Source organism: Aptenodytes patagonicus, chromosome 9 (assembly GCF_965638725.1).
Source record: "Aptenodytes patagonicus chromosome 9, bAptPat1.pri.cur, whole genome shotgun sequence".
NCBI classification, from domain to species: Eukaryota; Metazoa; Chordata; class Aves; order Sphenisciformes; family Spheniscidae; genus Aptenodytes; species Aptenodytes patagonicus.
Window position 1 is genome coordinate 4,150,739 of NC_134957.1, and position 18,824 is coordinate 4,169,562.

Genomic DNA, 18,824 nt, shown 5'->3' on the forward strand with positions numbered 1-18,824 from the left:
CCAGCCCTGCCGGGCTCCAGGAATGGGAGTCCTGGGGGGCCGAGGACAAAACCGCGGGAGCCAGGACCCTTTTTCCACCTCCTGCCAGGAGGGAGGGAGAGACCTCGCTGCAGACGGCAGGCTCCGAAACTGGTCCGGAGGCAAGCGATTCCAGCTGGGGTCTGTTTTCCAGCTGAAGTTCAGCCCCCGCGAGGCAGAGGTAATGAAGAGCGTTCGTGAGGACCCGCCGCCCTGCGTCCCACGGGGTCGGGCGGGAGGCGAGGCAGGAGCTGGAGCCACCCCGGGGATTTTGGCTCTGGAGCACAGGACCGCATTGGGTGAGGGGAGATGAGAGACGGGCCTGGCATGGACAGGTAGGAGAGTTGGCGCGGGATGGCGGAGGTTGACATGCTGCCTGAATGCACTAATTATGTGGCGGCCAGGCTGGTAAGCACACTAATTAATAACACAGCTGTCCTGAGCAGGAGAGGGCTGCCGGGAGGTGGCTGTGCGGGGCTGCTGCTGCCTGGGCTGCAGGAGCAGGGGTGTAGGGAAGGCTGGCCAGTGAGCCCGCAGCCCCCCGCAGCCCAGGGACATCCCCGAGGAGGGGACGGGGCGCTCGCCCCGTGGTGGGCAGGACACCCGTCGCTTGCTGGCATGGAGGTCATGCCATGTGCTGGGGTGCAGGGTGGCTTCCCCGGCTGGTCCGGACTCTGCAGGGGGACACCTCCTGGGCAGGGACTGGGGGGCCACGCTGGGGCTGCATTGCTCACCGCTGGGGCAGGAGGGCAGGGACTGGGTTGCACGGTGCAGGCAGGGGGTGGCACGGGGGGCTGGGGCACGGTGCAGGCAGGGGGGGGCACGGGGGGCTGGGGCACGGTGCAGGCAGGGGGTGGCACGGGGGGCTGGGGCATGGTGCAGGCAGGACGTGGCACGGTGCAGGCAGGGGGTGGCACGGGGGGCTGGGGCACGGTGCAGGCAGGGGGTGGCACGGTGCAGGCAGGGGGTGGCACGGTGCAGGCAGGCGGTGGCACGGGGGGCTGGGGCACGGTGCAGGCAGGACGTGGCACGGTGCAGGCAGGGGGCGCCCCCGCTGGGGAGGAGCGGCGCGCCTTCGGGCACGCTCGGCCATTTCCGTCAGCGCTCGGCAACCTCCGCTGCCGCTCGGGCGCCTCCGGCGGGGCGGGGCGGGGCCTGCCCGGCGGGGCGGGGCGCGGGGGCTCGGCGCGGCGCGGCGCGGCGGGGCCCGTCCCGTCCCGTCCCGGCAGGAGACGGCCCGTGTCGGCCATGGCGTCCCCGTCGCGGCGGCTGCAGACGAAGCCGGTGATCACCTGCCTCAAGAGCGTCCTGCTCACCTACACCTTCGTCTTCTGGGTGAGCGCCGGGCCGCGGCCGCCCCGCCCCGCCCTACCAGCGCGACATGTCGCGGCGTCGCCGCCCTGTCGCGACAGTCGCGAGCCACGGCGGCTTTCCCCTCTCCCCAGGTGTCGGGCATCGTGCTGCTGGCCGTGGGCGTCTGGGGCAGGGTGAGCCTAGCCGTCTACTTCTCCCTGCTGGACGAGAAGGCCACCAACGTCCCCTTCGTCCTGGTGGGCGCCGGCACCGTCGTCGTCCTCCTGGGCACCTTCGGCTGCTTCGCCACCTGCCGCGGCAGCACCTGGATGCTCAAGCTGGTGGGTGGCCCTGGACAGGGCGGGACGGGGTCCTGTCCCCTCCTGACCCATCCCGACCTGTCGTGACCCATCCCGGCACGTCCCATCCTTCCCCATCCCATCCCGTCCCATCCTACACCATTCCGTCCCATCCTACCCCATCCCGTCCCATCCCGTCCCATCCATCCATCCATCCCATCCCATCCCATCCCATCCCATCCCATCCTCCCCGTCTCATCCCATCCTACGCCATCCCATCCACCCTGTCCCATCCCACCCTTTCTGCCTGCAGTACGCCATGCTCCTGTCCCTCATCTTCCTCATCGTCCTGGTGGCCGCCGTCGTGGGGTTCGTCTTCAGGCACGAGGTGAGTCTGGGCGGCTGCTGCTGTCTCCCGATGTTGCGGAGCAAGTTTGATGCTGGTTTTAACCCAAGTGCAGTTGCAGATGTCGCTGGAGGGACAGAGGTGCTGCTGGGAGCAGTGCCTTGTTTAGCTAAAATGGGGTTAAAACAGCTCGAAGAGCAGCTTGGTTCCTGTAAGGACCCAAAAGGCCCCCATAAGGACGAGGCTGGGTGCAGGGTCCGCCTGGCACGGCACGCTGCCCCCTCTGCCTGAACAGGCGAAGTAGCCCTGGACTTTAATTTCTGGCTTTGTTCTATCTTCTGCAATACTTTCTGTAATTAAAGCTCCTCCGAGGGTTCCTGCGCCTGCTTGGGGGGGAGTTGGCACCACACAGGTCCTTGTTATTACACACAGCATCCCTGCTGCCACAGCACATCCCAGCCTGCCCTTTAATACGGCATTTAATTGCCTGGGTGGCCAGGGCAGTGTCTGCTGGCCATGGCCGGAGTCATTCCTGCCATCGCCAAGAGGTGACTAATGTGGGGCCACGGGTTCTGAAGCGCGGGAGGGGACGGCACCGCCGCAGAGACTTCTCTATTGCAGATTAAGACAAACTTTGAGAGTAACCTCAACCTGGCCTTGAGGGACTACAACGTGACCGCAGATCGGCACAGCGAAGCCGTCGACACCATCCAGAGAACTGTGAGTGCCCCAGGCTGGCGTCTGGATGGCGGCGGGTGGGTACGCTCGACTCGCTCCGGGGTGTCCTGCGGGACCCCCTGCGGTATCGGCATCCTCGTCGCGGTACTGGGGGTCCTTTTGCACCACGGGCTTTTGAGTTTGGGAGGAGATGCTGGGTGAGATGGGGGCAGTTCCTAGAGAGGCAAGGGCAGGGGAGCCTTGGGAGTGGTTGTAGGACTGGGGGGTCGGTACCCCGGTGTGACTGTTCTCCCCAAATGTGCTTCCTTCTCCAGCTGCACTGCTGCGGGGTGCAGAACTACTCGGATTGGGAGAGGACCGAGTACTTCACCCAGAGGGGCATCCCCCGGAGCTGCTGCAAGAGCCAGGACGACTGCTCAGAGGAGGATCTGAAAGACCTGAGCAAAGCCAAGCTGAAAGTGTTTGTGGATGTAAGTTAAGCTCAGAAAAATCCCCCTGCCAGTCCTGGAGGTGGGGAGGGTAGAGCTGGGTGGGTGGAGAAGGGCTTGGCCTTCCCTGGGAGGCTCGAAAGGAGAACTACGCTCTCGATGCAGTGGCTCGGGGACTCCCCTGGGTTGGAGGTAGGGGAAAGGTATGGAGGAACGAGCCCTCTGTCATGTCTGAGGTCCCACCCGACTCCTTCATCGGAGGTCAGGGACCAGGCGGACCCAAGTGTTTGTGCTCAGGGCTGTGTGTTTGGGAGAACAGGTGAATAAGGAGGTAATTTCCCAGCAAAGTTAGTTTTGGCAGCGCTGATGTCTCTCGATGGCTGTCTCTCAATGGCTGTGGAAAGCCCTGACCCGGTGGTGAGTGTGGGTGACCTCATGTGGCTGGGACGGCTGGGTGATGCAAGGGACGTTCCTCTGATGAGTCACCTTGCTCAACCCAACGCTCTCTCGCTCTCTCGCTCTCGTTGGGAACAGCCCAAGGGCAGCACTCCCCTTGATAACGTGGCTGGGCTGGGAGGCTGGTTGGCGCAGCGCTGATAGGGAAATGACTTTGCCGAGGTCAGGCGGGAGGGTGGCAGCCAGATCCCTCAGCTGCCCGCGCGGGAGCATCTTCCCCTGGAGCTGCCAGTGCTCTGGGGAGGTGCCAGTTTGTGTTCCTGGGGGGCAAAAAGCACTGGAGCCACGTGCTCGCTTTCCCTCCTCTGCAGGGTTGTTTTTTCCTGGTAACGTCAACGATGGAGTCAAAAATGAGCGTTGTGGCTGGAATCTCCTTTGGCATCGCGTGCTTCCAGGTAACTCTCCCTTGCTGGCCGGCACAGGAGTACAGAGTGAAGCTAGCGTGTCTCCGGACGTATTTAATTTCTGTGCAAAGTCTGGTGTGTGTACAAAAGGCACAGCCTGTTTCAGCCAGGGAGGAGCAGCTATTCTGCAGATTCCCCTTGGATTTAATCTCACCACTGTGCTGTCTCCAGTCTTTTAAACCCAGGGCTGTAGCACCAGCTCTGTTTCCGTGAGCCCAGGTTATTTGAGAAGAGCTCCTGTCTGAAACAACCAACTTTAAGAAAACCCAAATGGAGCCTGTGCTGTGCCGGGAGAACTCCCTGCATTTGCTGTTTAAATCACAGGATCAAATCGCGCCCTTCCTTTTCCTACCCACTGACCTTCCTTTTTATCAGGGAGGCGTTTTGGCATCACTTCTGCGTGGCTGGGTCCCTGTGAGCGCCCATGGGGCACAGCTTGTGCTGGCGGCTCACGCCCCGCAGGCCACCTCACCCTGCGATTGCTTCCTCTCCCTCCCGCTCCCCAACCTCTCCTTTACCTTATCCTGTAGGACGCTTCCTGCAGGAGCAGCAGCAGCAGCAGCAGCAGCAGCAGCAGCGTGCTTGCTGGCCCTGCTCCGGCAGGCTTTATCCCGGCAGGAAATGAGAGGCCCCTGCCCCCAGCTCCACCACGCTGGGTGTTGAGCACGCTGACGCCGCGGTGGGGTTTCCCGAGGTGCTGAGGGTTTTCTGATGCACCGCAGCGGGAGCTGCAGGATGCGTGGCCGGCCCTTCTTTAGCTGGTTTGTGGAAGCTTGCTGGGCTCTCGGTGCTGAGCTGCTGCAGAGCGAGCTCGGCTGGCCTTGACTTTGGAGGGGCTTGAATTCACGCTCCCCTTGATCCAGCAGGCAGAGGCCGTGGCATGAGCTTCAAGGTGCTGCCCCCCGGGACCACCAGCTGACCGTGCCAGCACGGGGAGAAGGAACCCCGCCAAGATACTTCTTCTGTAACGAGCGTGTCACCATGCGTTTCCCGTAACGGATGCGCTAAACTGGGGGAGAGGCGCGAGCCAACAGCCCCTGGCTGCAGCTTGTGCTACCAAGTGCTTTTGGTTGCGGCCGGGAGAGCCCGAGAGCCGGAGCCGCTCTGCTGTGCCCAGCTGCTCGCCCCAATCTCCTCCTCAGTTGGGCTGTGCTTGCCGTGGGGTCACTGAGACGTGACCAGCACACAAACGGTGAGCTGCACACTCCCAGCTGCGAAATTATCTCGGCTGATGCCAGGCTTGGGAATTGTAACCGGTTCCTGGCTTTTATCGCTCTTTGAGCAAGCCTTGCTGTGTCGTGCGGCCGGCAGAGACCCATCATGCAAATGTGCCTCTAACTTCACTGGTGTAGGTCAGACTCCTGCAGGATCTGGCCCTAAATGTCTGCGCAGGGACTGGGAGGCCACGTTGTGATAACAGTAGCGTGTCCTTCAGATGCTGATGCAAAAACAGCAACCTTGCTTCCCCGCTGTCCTTGCAACAGGGGGAGGTGGCTGCTGTTCTCTAGTGGCTGTGTAATCGGCTATGACGCTCCCGATATCTGTGTAATCTCCGAAATTACCATAAAACAGTAGATGCTTCATGAAGCAAAATGTAACAGGACAGGATGCAGAGCATCTCTTGCAAGGAGCTTGTTTGGCTGATGCCCGCCAGGATCCTCTGCTTCAGCCTCGCTGTTACTCCGAAGCAGGGCACAGCAGCCTGTGTTGTGGTTTGTAAACCCCACTGTTCATCTCTGTAGTTTATGAAACTGATGCTCTGGAGCAATTTGTCAGGCTTTTCCCCTAAAAAAGCGCATCCTGGTTTTGGCTACCTCTGATGTGTGGGGTTTTTTTCTCTTTTTCAGTTGGTTGGCATCATTCTTGCCTGCTGCCTGTCCCAGTACATCACGAACAATCAGTACGAGATGGTGTAGCTGGCCCCCAGCATGCTGTGGCTGTGGCCGGGTATGTCTGTCAGCGATGTGAGCTTGGTGGGCTGCCTCTGCGTCCCTGGCTGCTGCCTGGTTGCCCCTGGGGACCTTCAGCACGGTGGCGGGTACCACTTTTGGGGGCATGTGGGGATAGAGGGCAACTGCAAGACCATGTCTGCTACATCATTTTAAGCTGTGTATAAATCCAGCCTTGTCTGTTAACGCTTTGTCTTGTGCATTGCAGGGTATGCTCTCTGCGGCCAGGGAGGATGCCACCACCTCCAGTTTTCCTCTGGACGCCGCTTTGTGAAATCTCGCTTTAAACTGACTGATCTTCTTCTCAATTAGCTCATAGAAACGAGTGCAGCAGCTGTCCTGGTGCGCTCAGGGACTTGTCCTAACACTACTCTGCTGTGCCACCGCGTGGGATAATTAGTGTAGCTGCGGTGGTTACAGCAAGCGCGCTCCCCCGGGCGCCGCAGCCCCTGGCTCTCTCCTCGGCGGCGCGCTCGAGTGCCGTGCCGAACCGACTGTGCTGGCGGCCTCGCGGGACTCCCAGTCCTTGTCTTCGGTGCCTCTTGTCGGGAAAGCAATGCTTCCCCTCATCTCCAGCAGCCCCTCGATGTCCCCTCGCTCTCCGGACACGGTTGCTCTCGAGATGGGGCTGTTGCCCTGTTAAAACATGGCCCTGCCTGTCTGAAGCCCTTGGCTCAGCAAGGTCTCAGCTTGTTGCCAAGCTCTCTCTCATCCCTGCCCTGGGTTTTATATACTTTTTTATAGTTGTACTTTTTTAAGTACAGGCTGTAGTGATTCTTTGTAAGCTGTAGCGAGGTTTGGTGATGTAGCTCCTGGTGCCTTTACCTTGGTAGGTGTCCTTGCACCGAGTCAGCTGTGACTTGATTGTCAGTATTATATGCTGCTTTAACTCATTTTGTGTATTGAGTAGAACTCTTTTGTCCTGAGACACAATAAATATTATGATATTTTACTCTATGAAACCGCCTTAGCTTTTCTTTCCATCTCCTGGAAATTCCTCTGCTCGAGTCGCTGCAAAGAGCAGCAAACCCCCCCGGGAGGTAATCCGCTCACCCTGGGCCAGGCCGTAACCTCTGGACCATCGCAGCTCGCGTTTCTCTAATGCTCGCTGGTGCACTTGCGCTTACAAATAACTTCTGTAATTGAATTTTCTTCATAACAGCGATTGTGTAACAGCGCTGAAGCAGAAGGCCTGGAGCATCCCAGCCCAGGAGCCGGGCGGATGAGTTCAGCCCCATGCAAACGCGTGCATCCTCTGCCGGCCAGCCGCTCGCTCGGAGCAAAGGGCAGGGCAGCGTTGCTGCAGCTGCCTGCGTCCCCAGCCTCTCCCCGGGGCAAGAAACGTGGATTTAACCTTTTGTGTTCGTCTGGTACTGCTCATCTTTGGGCTGTTTCGTCAGCAAGCCTTTGCCTTACTGAGCCTGATGCCGCAGGGGTGTGGTGAAGCTCCCCTCCTGCCGAGCTTGGGGGATTTTTGGGTCTCAAGCACCGAACTCACAAGGGCTGTGGCTTGGAGCAGCCGGATGGCTGCCGGGGCTGCCTGTCCTGCTCCTGGGGAGGAGGCAGGCATAAAAGGAACGGTTAAGCCACGGGCAGGAGTGGTGGCCCTTTGTCAGCGTCAGCCCTCTGGCAAAGGCTGCTCTGGTGCTGGGTGAGCTGCCCCAGCCAAACCGCCCCGTGGTGCAGCAAATGACCCAGTACGGGGCAGCCTCACTGCTGACGGAGGAACCCGAAGGGGGAACACCTGAAATCCTTATGTTGCGTTTAACCCGGGTGAGTAAATCAGACTGTTGTCAGCGCCTGGCTGGCCGAAAGCCTCCTGGGTCGGGACGGTGAGGCAGAGTGCGTCAGAGCACGGAAACCAGGTCGGAGAGATCGGCCGATGGCAATTAATGGGTGGATGGAGGCAGGGCAGGAACACGTGAGAAGCAGGGCCAGGTTTGGATAAACCCATCCTCATCAGAAAGCCTGTGCAGAGGGAAGCGACCCTGCACTGGTCTGTGCTCTGCCTCTGCGGGCAGCTTCCTTGCTGGGGTGGATGGCGGAGGCGATGCCGGGCGGGGATGGTGCCGGCAGAGGGTAGCACGGGGATCCCGGACATTTCCGAGCAGCTGCAGGAAAACCAGCACTGACTGTCTGTACCGACCTGGGGAGCGCGGAGGCTTGTCCAGCCTGCTCGTCCCCACGGCCAGCGACAGGCACTGCGGCCATCAGAGGGTGCAGATCTTATCTAGTTAAATAGTGCTTATGTAGACACCTCGCTTTCATTTGGAGAGACATCAGTGACGTCCTGGAGGTACAGGCATGTGCTGGGGCAGATGCCAGGCAGACTTGGGACACTGCTGTCCCGGCAAAGGCATTGGATGCACCTTGGTGACCTGGCTGTACCCGCCGAGCCAGGACACGAGCACTGCTGCCCGGCCCCGGGGCTCCGGTTTCCTGCAGCAGCTGTGGCCGGGTGGGTTTCACATGTCCCTGCCGTGTTCAGACGTCCCCTCTCAGGGGGATAAATGTCTCGGGGGACTTGTCAGAAATGCCTGGTGCCCCCAAGGCTGGTTGGTGTCCCTTGGGACGCCATGCAGGGAACTCTGCTGCACCAAGCTCCAGGCGGCTCCCAGCATTTTAACCATGTTGTCAGCACAGCCATGAACAGGGATGGATGGAACTGCCCTTAAAATGTGCTCACGTCCCCACGGGAGCCGCAGGGATGTGGGGAGGGCCTGGCAGCCCCGGGGACACCACGGCCAGCACCTGGCACAGTGGTGGTGAGCAGAGCCCGACCCCCTGCTCCTGCCTCTGTACGCATGGCTGAGCAGGCTCGTCCAGCCAGGTGTTTTCCTGGAAAGCACCAGCCGTGGCAGCGCATGCTCCCTCGGTGACACCGAGAGTGTTTCGCCCAGCGATGCCCATGGGATGTCAAAACTCCTCGGCAGCAGCCAGATCCCTGGGATGAAAGCTGGAACCTGGGCTCTGGCATGAGCACCAAGGCCATGAGCAGAGGAAAGCTGCGTGGAGGCTGCATGGGGATTTTGGCCGTTAGCCCTCAGCACTGCTGCAGGCAGTGTCCTGCTCAGGGCAGCTGCAGTGTCAAGGACTTTTTTCTGCCACCTACAGCTTGGGTTTTGCCTGTTTGTTGGTCACAGAGCTGGGGACAGCTGATGGCACTTGGGCTCCTCCATGCTGCAGCTCCCTCTGGCTTTGGCTGCCTGGTTCCCCGGGGGCTCCCTGTGCCCGCTCCTGCCTCCGCCTTGCCTGTACACTGCCATGCTGCACATCACTCCCGAGGGGACTGGTGCCACCCCTGAGCTGTCACTAGTAACTACTGAACACATCAGAGTACACCAGAGCAGAGGGTCGGGACGTGCTGAACAACTACCAGTGCCATCAGGGAGCAAATTAGGGACCTCCGCATGTTCCCAGCGAGGCAAGCAGTGGCAGTCCCAGTACCTGAGTTATGGATGCTTGTGACAAGGCAGCTGAGCAATTAGATCACTTCTCAGACCCATTAAGCATCACAGACTGAGACTAAACGACTTTCCATTTTCTTTGCAATCGCTCATACAAGACGTTTATTGTTTGCCTCTTGCTGCTCAGCGTGGCGACGACGCACTCGAGCACGGCCTCCCCCAGCCCCACGGGAGCAGCGCAGGATGGGGGGGGGACAGGCAGCGTGCACTCGGTGAGGGTGCCGCGGCCGGCGGGCTCGCACGCTTGCCAGCAATCAAGCAGGTAACAACCTGCACGTCGGCTATGTCAGGATGCATCCGGATGGGTGGCGACGCAGCAGGCGGGCATGGGGCAGCACCCAAGCGCTGGGTGCTGCGTGGCGGGTGCTACACCCTGCCCAGCATCCGTGCGATCCACCAGTTGCAGGGCATGATGATCCGGCAGATGACCCTCCCGCCCTGGTAGCAGTAGGGGTAGGGGTAGTAGCCCAGGAGGGGCTCGCAGACCCGCCGGCAGTAGCGGTTGGCGCGGCGGCACTGGGCACAGCAGTAGCCTCGCTCATCCCACAAGGGGTGGAACTCCAGCCCGTTCTCCGACTGCCAGGAAGAGCCAGCGTCAGCGCAGCGAGGGGTACGTGTGGCCGGGGCACCCCGGGAACATGACTGGGGCACCCCAGAAGCATGGACAGGACACCCCAGGACCACAGCCAGGACACCCCGGGACCATGGCCAGGGCACCCCAGGGTGTGATTCCCCGCACTCACGTAGTCGTTGACAGGCAGGTCCTCCTCGGTGAGCTGCCGTACCCGGCGCTTGGGCCCCGGCTGCGCATCCTTCTCCACCTCGTATTCGCTCCCCCCATCCAACCAGCTCTGGTTGTCCACGAGCAGCTCACGGTCTTCTTCTTCTGCCCCTTCAAGGTCAGCCAGCTCAGGAGCTATGGGAAGAGCCCAAACATTGCTGTCAACAACCAGGGAGCAGTGGGACAAATGCAGCAGCAGGCATTAATATCTCTACCAAAATTTCGTGCCATGGTACAAGAAGAGGAGGAAATGGCTCCAACCTGAGCAGCCCCACCAGCAAACCAGCTCTGTTGCCTCCTGCTCTTACCAAGCCTGGGCAAAGGGCTGTAGGAGGTAATCTGGCAGAAGGAGAGGGTAGAGAAGATATGGCCCACCCCCTCCCCATGCTCACACGTGGCGGGTGCCCGTGGGTGGTGTTGGCATCCCCTGCACGAGGCTGCAGGTGCAGGGAAGCATGTCTTCGTGGTGGGCTGTGCTGCTGTGGGGGCGGATTTGTAGAGCCCCAGCGAAGCAACATGATTTGGGGCAGATTTGTAGAGCCCCAGCTACAGCAGCTGTTGGTGGCTTAGGTAAGATCCACAGTGACATTAATTTTCTTTGCAGCAGGGTTTAACAGCAGGGACTGAAGAAGCAGAAAGGGGACAGCAGCCAAGGACAGCAGCCTCCCTCTGCATCGGGGATCTCTGATGCCCACCTGCTCCCGGGACCGTCGATGGCTGTGAGCTGACTAGTACCTGTGGGGGATGAGATGCGCCTCTGTGGCTGCAGAGTGGAGGGAGTTTTCTCAGTAGGGGTTTTTAAACTATCTCATTTGGATAGAAGTGGGTTAGAGAGAGCGGGTAATTACATTGGCAGATCTCAGAGGCCGCAACCTCTGTGAGGGCTGTGTAGCGAGCAGCTGGAGGTGGCAACCCCATTGTGTGATTTAGATGCAGATGTCTGCTCATGCTCTGAGGTTCATGCAGTGATGAGAATTTAGGTCTCCCAGTTTCCAGCAGCGCCGGCTTCTTTGTAGGTACAAAGGGTTTTGGGTTTTTTTGCCTTTTTATGAGGAGGGTGGGCACTCTGCAAAGCGCAGGGCGGTGGGGAGCCGGCAGAGACGAGCGCTTTGCAGAGAGAAACTTCAGCCCCTGCTATTACATTGGCCGTGTTCTCTTGTGGTTGTGGCCAACGCTGTGTTCGTGTCTGAGATGTGCAACGAGGCTGTGGAAATGGGTTCCCACCATGTTGCACCGGGGTAAATGGCAGAGGGGACGCGGGTGGGTGGCAGGGCTGCTGCCAGCAAGGGGGCTCACGAGCACTTCAGGGAGGAGATGGCTCCTTGTACCTGCTATTGGTGTGGGGTGGATCCAGTAGATGGTCACATTTCTGCAGATGTCAAAAATTTTGGAGCTCTTCAGGAACTCTTTGTTCTGAATGGGCTTTTCCCCAGGCACCCAGACCACGGACTGCTCAAAGTAGGTGGTCGTGATTTCTTCTCCCTGGAAGAAAAGCGAGATTTCACCCCGGCGTGGTGAGACACCGTCTCGCCACCGCTGCCTGCTTCTCCTCCCTTTGGCTTACCTCGAGGCACCTCTCTCCTCCGAGTGAGGAACTGGACTTTGCCTTAGCCCCAGGATCAGGGTGCTCACCAGATGCACATGCAACACCCCACTGGTCCTCATGGAGGGAGACCCATCATGAGCCTTGTCTTTCCTGCCCACTCTCAGCCAACACCACCCCGCTCTCTCCTCCCTCTGTTCATCATGCTTCAAGAGCCTTCTCCTGTGCAGTCCCCACCATCTGGAAGAGCCTTCTGGAGCACCCCAACTCATTTAAAACCCGAGATTAAAACATCTCCTCTCTGCTTTGCTCTTACTACTTAATTTCTCTCTCCTTCTGCTACTGATTTTGTGATCGAACACTTTAATTTATTCCTCACAGAAATTCTTTGCACGGCCGTATTCTGTAATTTATACTGCATGTCTCTGCTGTTGCATTAGTCCATGGTGTGTTTTGGCAGGCGCTTAGGGAGGGAGATATATAAAGATTATTGGATGGGTCTGTGCTGAGCTATCTGCCAAGGCAATGTTGCGTATGTTGGTGGTGGTAGCCCATAGAGCAAGTTGGCAAATGGCATTTTTCTCTCCAGAAGGCGTCTGGAGCTGTATTTTTCTTTTATAGAGTTTTTCCTTATGGCTTTGGGAAGTCTTAGGAAAGAGCTGACGCAACCTGACCCAGTCTGAGTCATTGTCAAGAGTCTCTGGTGAAAGTTGTGGGGTTGGGGAGGTGCTGCCTGAAGGACCTGGCAGGGCGCAGGCTCTGGGAAGAGATGGCTAGGTCTTAATTCTACATTTATCTCATCGGGTTTTACATTTCAGCTCTCTACCTGGGGCAATGTTCTGCTAAAGACTGGGAAGTCATATGCCTTTTACGATGGTAGCTGAAAAGATCTATTAGCTTCTTACGGCATAATCAAAGAATCGGTGTCTGGGAATTTGGGTCATGATTCAGGGAAACGTTTCTGCCCACGCCTCGTTTCAAACATGTGTCCTGCTGCTGTTTTGTCTGCAACGGCTTCCTTGGAGGGGATTCAATCTGCTAACACCCTTCGTCTTGCAAACAGGGAGGCGGGAGGGCGGTGCTGCGGGGCTGTGCCACCGCCGGGGGCTCGGGGATGGGCATGGGGACAGGGGACAACTGCCTTCAAGGGACTGAGCCATCACCCCAGGTTATGCTGTCAGAGAGGGGTTAAAATATGGAGTCAAACACTTTTTTTCCACGCAGCATGTAAAGTGTGCGACTCCTTGCAGCAGGATGTGGTGGGCAAAAGTTAAATGGGTGTAAGAAGCAATCAGGCACATCGATGGGAGGAAGGTCCATGCAGGACAGCGAGGTGGCCCCAGCCCGGTGCTTCCCACCTCCCAGGGCTGTATGCCAAGTGCTTTCTCAAATCGCATTTCTTAAACGTGGCTGCTCTTTTGAATTCATTACTTCTGCCTCATTCTGCTTGAGAACATGAGGCTCAATTCTTGGGGAAAAAAATTTGATTGACTTTTTGGTGCCTGGTAATCCTGAGCTGCCTTGCGACCTTTTGACTACAACAGGATTATTGTTCTTGATCTCTGGTATTGTGCCGAGAGGTTTCTGTCTGTTGGCTGTCTAATCCCGTCTCTTTCCACTTCTTGTTTTTAGAAGCAATCCTCTGAAATAAGATTACTTTATGAAGCGATCACAACTCATTATTTCTTTATTGCAGAGTCCCCGGGAAGGCTGGAGCAGATGGGAGGGCGGTGGGGACAGCAGCCGCACTCCCAACGCCAGGGAGAGGAGTGGGTTTCACCGGGGGCAGAGGGGTATCCTGTTTTATTCACCTACCTCAAGCTCGGGGATCTTGGCCTCTGTCGTCTCAGGTAGGACTTTAGTCTGAGTTTTGATGAAACATTTTTGAAGTCCCACAAAGAAGATGCCAGTTATTCCCTACAGCATGAAAACAAACACCAAAAAAGCAGTCAGGGCAAAGCAGGAGGATAAATAACCCCATCGCATGGAGGGTACAGCTGGAAAAGGGTTTAGTTGTGTTTTTCCTGTTGATGTTTTTGTGCAAACTCTGTTCAGCAGCGGTGCTAAGATGTACTAACAGGTTCTCCTAAGGGATATTGCATTTTATGGTTTGGGAGAATTGGGCTTTTTACAAATATTTTAAGGCAGATCGTAATAAAATTTTACTTTGCTCCCCTTCTCCTTATAACTATCATGAGCTCTAGTTATCATAAATAAAAATATGCAGAATAGCATCTGACCGTTATGGTTATATGAACATTCAGCCCCCAGTTCCTGCTAGGCTATTAGCTGAAAATTTTGCCATATGTCACTGCAGAGGGTATTTCCCTACAAATTTTAATTAGGTTTCAGAGAGAGCCTACAACATTGTCACGAGTTTTTAATGCTCTCCAGACAGACAAATGTACTGGGCTTGGATAGATTTGTGATGATTGCGTTCCTTTGCAAGGGTAAATCCAATAACTAGGTCTTGCTTTTAAGATGTATTTCGCTGGAACTGAACCACGCCACTATTAAATACCGGTGGAAGCTTATGTAGATACACATCTCCTTTCCTTTGAGAGCATCCCTAGAGAGTCTGCATATGGGCATTGTGCTCCCTGATCATCCTAGGTCTTGCTCCAGCACCCCCGCGGTGTCCTAGGGGATCCCGTCTGTCCTGCTGCAAGATGGCAGGCAGGCTCCCCGGGACAAATGCTGCCACACTCACGTTTTTGAAGTCATGGATCTCCAGGATTTCCTCGCTGCCGTTCCCGCTCCTGAAGGTCTCTGTCCTGGCCAGCGGGTCGATCTCCATCACAATCTTCTTCTTTTCACCGTGGCTGAAGAACGTGTGCTCCATGTCGTAAACCTGTGAGGGACAAAACCACACGGGGGTTGGCTGAGCCCCCCACCCGATTTCACATGCCAGCCGGTGGGTGAGCGGGCTGGTGCTGGGCACCTGACCCCTGGTGCTGGGTACCCTGCCACGGGGCTGGCTGCTACCCCGTGCCTCGGCTCCGAGCCAGGATGATTGTATAGCACAAGGAGAGGCAGCTCGCAGGCACCAGGGCTGGGAAGAAGGGCAAGGTGGGGCCAGGCTGCGGGGGAACATGTGTGTTAAGCCTGGGAGAAGATGCTCATTCCACGCTTGCACCAGGAGCTTTGCCATGGCTCAGCCTTTGCGGTGTTTTCTGTGGCATGAGCCTGTTTACGTCCCAGGCTGGACTGAAGTCCTGAGCCCAAGGGACCTCGCTTTCCCCTGTCCCTGGCTCGCTTGCTCCATCTCTGTGTCCCCGTCTTTCTTGCTCCATCACTGCATCCCCAGCTCGCTTGCTCCATCACTGTGTCCCCATCTTTCTTGCTCCATCACTGTGTCCCCAGCTCGCTTGCTCCATCTCTGCGCCTTCTGTTTTTCCTGGAAAAGGAGAGGTAAAAGCCTCTCTCTGCCTCAAGGAGATCAGGGATTGCCTGCGGATCAAAGACCTCCTCGAGGGCTGCTGAAGAGCTTTGGGGCATAGCAGCCGGCTTCCCAGTGGCACTCATCCCTGCGGGGAGCCGGGGTGAGCAGCACCGGGGGGGAGCAGCCCTCTCCTCCTCGCAGGTGCTCGCTGCACTCATCCAGCCCGGCAGCCCTCCAGTCTCTGCAGATGCCTGACCCTTAAAGGATGAGTAGTGGCAGATGCTATCTGAAGCGCAAAAATGATCCTGCTGGTGCGGCGAGAGTGAGCCTTGGGGAGTCTCGTTTCCTAAATCAAACGGTGTCATGTGGAAGCAAAGGGCTTGTGCAAAACCCCTCAAGTCCACAGGGCAGCGGCGGAGTGATGGAGGCACAGGAATGGGAAAGCCCTGTTTGTCCCCTGGGATGGCCGCGGAACTGGGGAAGGATCACCGTGGCCCCGCAGCAATGTCCCGGCGAGGGGCAGGGGCTCTGCCTGCAGTCCCAACCTAAACCCCTTTTCACAGTCCCCTGGTCCTTGCACATCCCTCCCCATCAGGGGGTTCAAAGCCTCTTAGCAACGTTTTCAGCATCAGCATCCCTCATTTTGCAACCACTGGAGGAAGCCTAAGTGCAGAACCGGTCAGTCAGGCGGTAACTGCCGTGTACCTTTGCCCCTGCTTAAAAGTTAGAAGAGCGATGTGCGCCTTGGCAGCCATGAGCAGCTCCTGTTAGTCAGCAGGAGGCTTTTACAAAGATATATGTCTGTCAATGGATTTTATGGTATGGTAAAAATAGTCTGAAGCCTAAAATGGCTGGAAGGTCGCTGGTTTTGACTGACAAAATGCACACAGTGCTGTAAATCATTTCTAGGAGGGTAGGATCCCGGGTGGCACCTTACCTTCGAGTGCCTCTCCATTTACAAAGAATTACTCTTGCCAGCGCAGTGGCCAGCTAGCCCATTTGGGCTTCGCTGGATCCGTGCTGCTCAGAGAGCTGTGAGATGTTTTATAGGGCTAAAAATGACACTTGCTCACAAATCGTTGAAATATGTCCCCCTGTGAGGCCGTGACGAGCCCCTCGTTAGCTGACTCATTGCCTTCGCTCGCTGGCGGTGCCGGCCGGCACAGATGCTGCTGTGTAGAGGGCAGCACTGTGTCCAAGGCCACCCCTCAGAGGAACAAGGCTTCTTTAAAGATTTTTTCCATTCTCCAGTTGCATGAAGGAAGCTTGAAGGGCTTTTTGTTCTTTAAAGAGCTTAATTCCCCTTGGTTTATATTTTTGAGCGTTAGGAACTTCCAGCCTCCCCCGTCCTGCTGTTCCCAGAGGACTCCTGGGCCAGCCAGAGAAGCCGCTGCCCCACGGCCGCAGAGGATGCGGTGATGCCGGGCGCCCGGAGCATCAGCGTGCAGTTCCACCACGGGAACGTCTTTGCCCTCCTGTGACCTCGCGCTTCGCTTGCCCACCCGTCAGGCGTTGTGAAGGGCTTTCAGAAATACCGACGGACTCCATCCTCCATCAGGCCGTGGGAGCCGAGGACCGGTGCGCTGGATAACACTTCCAAGGCTGCGGCAATGGCTCTGCACTGCGGGCTCCGAGAAAACCTCCCCTCTGGGGGTTAACAGCCTCTTCCCCGCGCCGCTGGCACGCACCCTGTTTTTCGAGGAACAGTAGAGACTTTATAACTGTCTTGGCAGGAGCCTGGAGGCACATATGGCTTTTATTGCTTTTTCTATTATTTTGGGGGCATTTATTTCTATTTGCTGATAAGAAGACAAAGTTTCCGGCGAGTGGGGTGCTTCCTCCACCCGGCGGGAGGGCAGCCCAGCCGGGCTGGCTCGGCTCTGGCGTGGGGCAGGGAGGAGAGAGGAGATGCCACCGTGGGAAAGAGGCCGCCTTGGCTGCGCATGGGAATTCTGGAGACGTTCTTGAGAGTCGGCAAAACCCGCCGGTGCCAGGGTGCAAAGCGGGGCCTCCTGGATGAGCGTGGAAACTCAAAGGGCAGGAGGGTGGGGAGCGATGGGGAGCACCGGGCAGGCTGTTGGCTTCAAGGTTAAGCGATTTTCTTGGGGTATGGGACAAAAAAAAAAGGGTTTTGGCAGAATTGCCAAGATGCTGGGCAGAGGTACATGGGAGATGCGCAGCCCTGCTGCCGCCCCCGGCACACTCGGCACTTACAGCAGCGTCCGTCTGGGGAGCTGGGAATAAACAAGCACAATCCAGTTAGCAGGAGCTCCTCCAAAAGCTAATCCGTCTCACCGTCCCCTCACATTGCAGACACATTAAAGTAAGAAATATAATCCATGACAATCAATCACTACTGCGTCCTGGCTTTCTCTCCTCTTTATGTGGTGGCATAATGACTTTTCCACCAGTTTCTGGCAAGATAATTGAAATGAAATGGAAAATATTTTCTTACTTGTCATAAAATTTGCTGCCGGTGAAATAAAAGTAACTTTAACTCTTCGTGGCGTAGCTCCCATCCCCTGTAATTGTCAGTTAGGGAAAGAATGTGGTGACAGAGAAAAAAAACCCAGCCCGTATAATGTAAAAGCTAGTTATGAATAATACAAAGATTTTTAAAAGTCCCATGAATACTTGTGGTCTAAGAAAATGCATTTTGTAAAGTTGCCTGGGTTTCGGGGTGTAGTTAAAAGTTTCAGTGAGTCGGGGGTGGGACAGCTCTGTCTGGTGTAGCGGCACTCAGAAACACTGGATCAGAGAGTTTTTACTTACTTTCCTGGGTGTTGGGTTCCAGAGATATTTGACACCAAAAAATATCAGAATAAGAGAAATGAGCAGCACACTGAAGAGCAGTCCGCAGATCTGGTATCTGGTGCAGGTCTTCTTTCGCGTCTTGGATGCTTCTGCCTAATTAATGACAAAACAGCGGTGGCCAGAGGTTGGCTGAGGATCCAAGGAGGGACGAGTACACATGCATATCAGGCATTTATCATGCTGACAAGCTGCACGGTGGCAAAGCAAGCCATGAACTTACGTCCAGAAAGCGGCAGTCCTCCGGGCTTTCCCGAGCCGTCCCTCCCATGGTCTCCTCCGTGTGCGAGGACGCGAGCCTGCTCCGAGGTGGAGTTACAGAGGCTCTGGGCTGCACATGCGGCGGGGAAGGCTGGGTCACTGCCGCCCCCATGACGGCGGCAGCCAGCTTTCCCCCACAGCCTGCCGGGCCCCGCGTGCTCCCGCAGCGCTTGCTCTTTGCAGGGTGCAACCAATTCCCATGCTTTTGGAGACGAGCCCGCACGAAGCTCTGCTGCACGGTGTCCATCGGCCCCGTTCAGGGTCCCAGTTTTTCGTTTCAACTCCGCTCCTGCCCTCCGCTTCTGCCCCTGCACCGATGGCTGGAGGTGCCCGGGCTGTGCAAGGGCTCATGGCCCCTGTGGAGTTCTGGGGACGCGGGCACTGGGGCTCTCGGAGGGCTGCCTGCCTGTGCTCACGCGTGCAGGGGGGCTTCTGCAGCGGGGGCAGCCCGGGAGCTGCCGGCAGGGTGCCTGCGTGGCGGGGGGACACGGGCATGGCGGGGGGGGCGGGGGCAGGGGTGTGTGTGGGCATGGGTGTGCATGCACGTGTGCATGTGTGTGCATGCATGTGTGCGTGTGCATATGCATGGGCATGTGTGCGCATGGGCATACGTGTGCATGCACATGGGCATGCGTGTGTGTGCACATGTGTGTGCGTGCACGCGTGCGTGTGCGTGCACTCGCTGCCAGCCCTCAGCAATGCGGTGCG

General features: G+C 57.4%; 2 protein-coding genes across 3 annotated transcripts; one reads left to right on the forward strand and one right to left on the reverse strand.

The window, feature by feature from the left end:
- The first annotated feature begins 1,211 nt into the window (after positions 1–1,211).
- TSPAN6 (tetraspanin 6) lies at positions 1,212–6,828 on the forward strand. Of its 2 annotated transcripts, XM_076346996.1 has the most exons (8): positions 1,212–1,353; positions 1,464–1,652; positions 1,924–1,998; positions 2,578–2,676; positions 2,949–3,104; positions 3,830–3,913; positions 5,770–5,869; positions 6,080–6,828. In XM_076346996.1, exons 1-7 carry the CDS (start codon positions 1,267–1,269, stop codon positions 5,836–5,838), a joined length of 759 nt encoding a protein of 252 aa, XP_076203111.1. In that variant the 5' UTR covers positions 1,212–1,266; the 3' UTR covers positions 5,839–5,869; positions 6,080–6,828. The 2 variants fall into 2 exon arrangements, with proteins under 2 accessions (XP_076203111.1, XP_076203112.1); XM_076346997.1 differs by lacking the exon at positions 1,924–1,998.
- A 2,586-nt stretch (positions 6,829–9,414) lies between these two features.
- On the reverse strand, positions 9,415–18,166 carry TNMD (tenomodulin). Its single transcript, XM_076347638.1, has 7 exons — positions 18,079–18,166; positions 17,817–17,951; positions 14,373–14,513; positions 13,478–13,579; positions 11,448–11,601; positions 10,082–10,254; positions 9,415–9,914 (listed from the first exon to the last, which is right to left on the reverse strand). The coding sequence occupies exons 1-7, from the start codon at positions 18,124–18,126 to the stop codon at positions 9,705–9,707; spliced, it is 963 nt and encodes a 320-aa protein (XP_076203753.1). The 5' UTR covers positions 18,127–18,166; the 3' UTR covers positions 9,415–9,704.
- Positions 18,167–18,824: the final 658 nt, after the last annotated feature.

Excerpts from the sequence above, each read along its gene's own strand:
- TSPAN6 (XM_076346996.1), top strand. The coding sequence starts at position 1,267 with ATGGCGTCCCCGTCGCGGCGGCTGCAGACGAAGCCGGTGATCACCTGC. Across the intron at positions 1,653-1,923 it reads GCACCTGGATGCTCAAGCTG|TACGCCATGCTCCTGTCCCT; the intron begins GTGGGTGGCCCT and ends TTCTGCCTGCAG. Across the intron at positions 2,677-2,948 it reads TCGACACCATCCAGAGAACT|CTGCACTGCTGCGGGGTGCA; the intron begins GTGAGTGCCCCA and ends TTCCTTCTCCAG.
- TNMD (XM_076347638.1), bottom strand. The coding sequence starts at position 18,126 with ATGGGAGGGACGGCTCGGGAAAGCCCGGAGGACTGCCGCTTTCTGGAC. Across the intron at positions 14,514-17,816 it reads GGAACCCAACACCCAGGAAA|GTTTACGACATGGAGCACAC; the intron begins GTAAGTAAAAAC and ends TGTCCCTCACAG. Across the intron at positions 13,580-14,372 it reads AGATCCATGACTTCAAAAAC|GGAATAACTGGCATCTTCTT; the intron begins GTGAGTGTGGCA and ends TTCATGCTGTAG.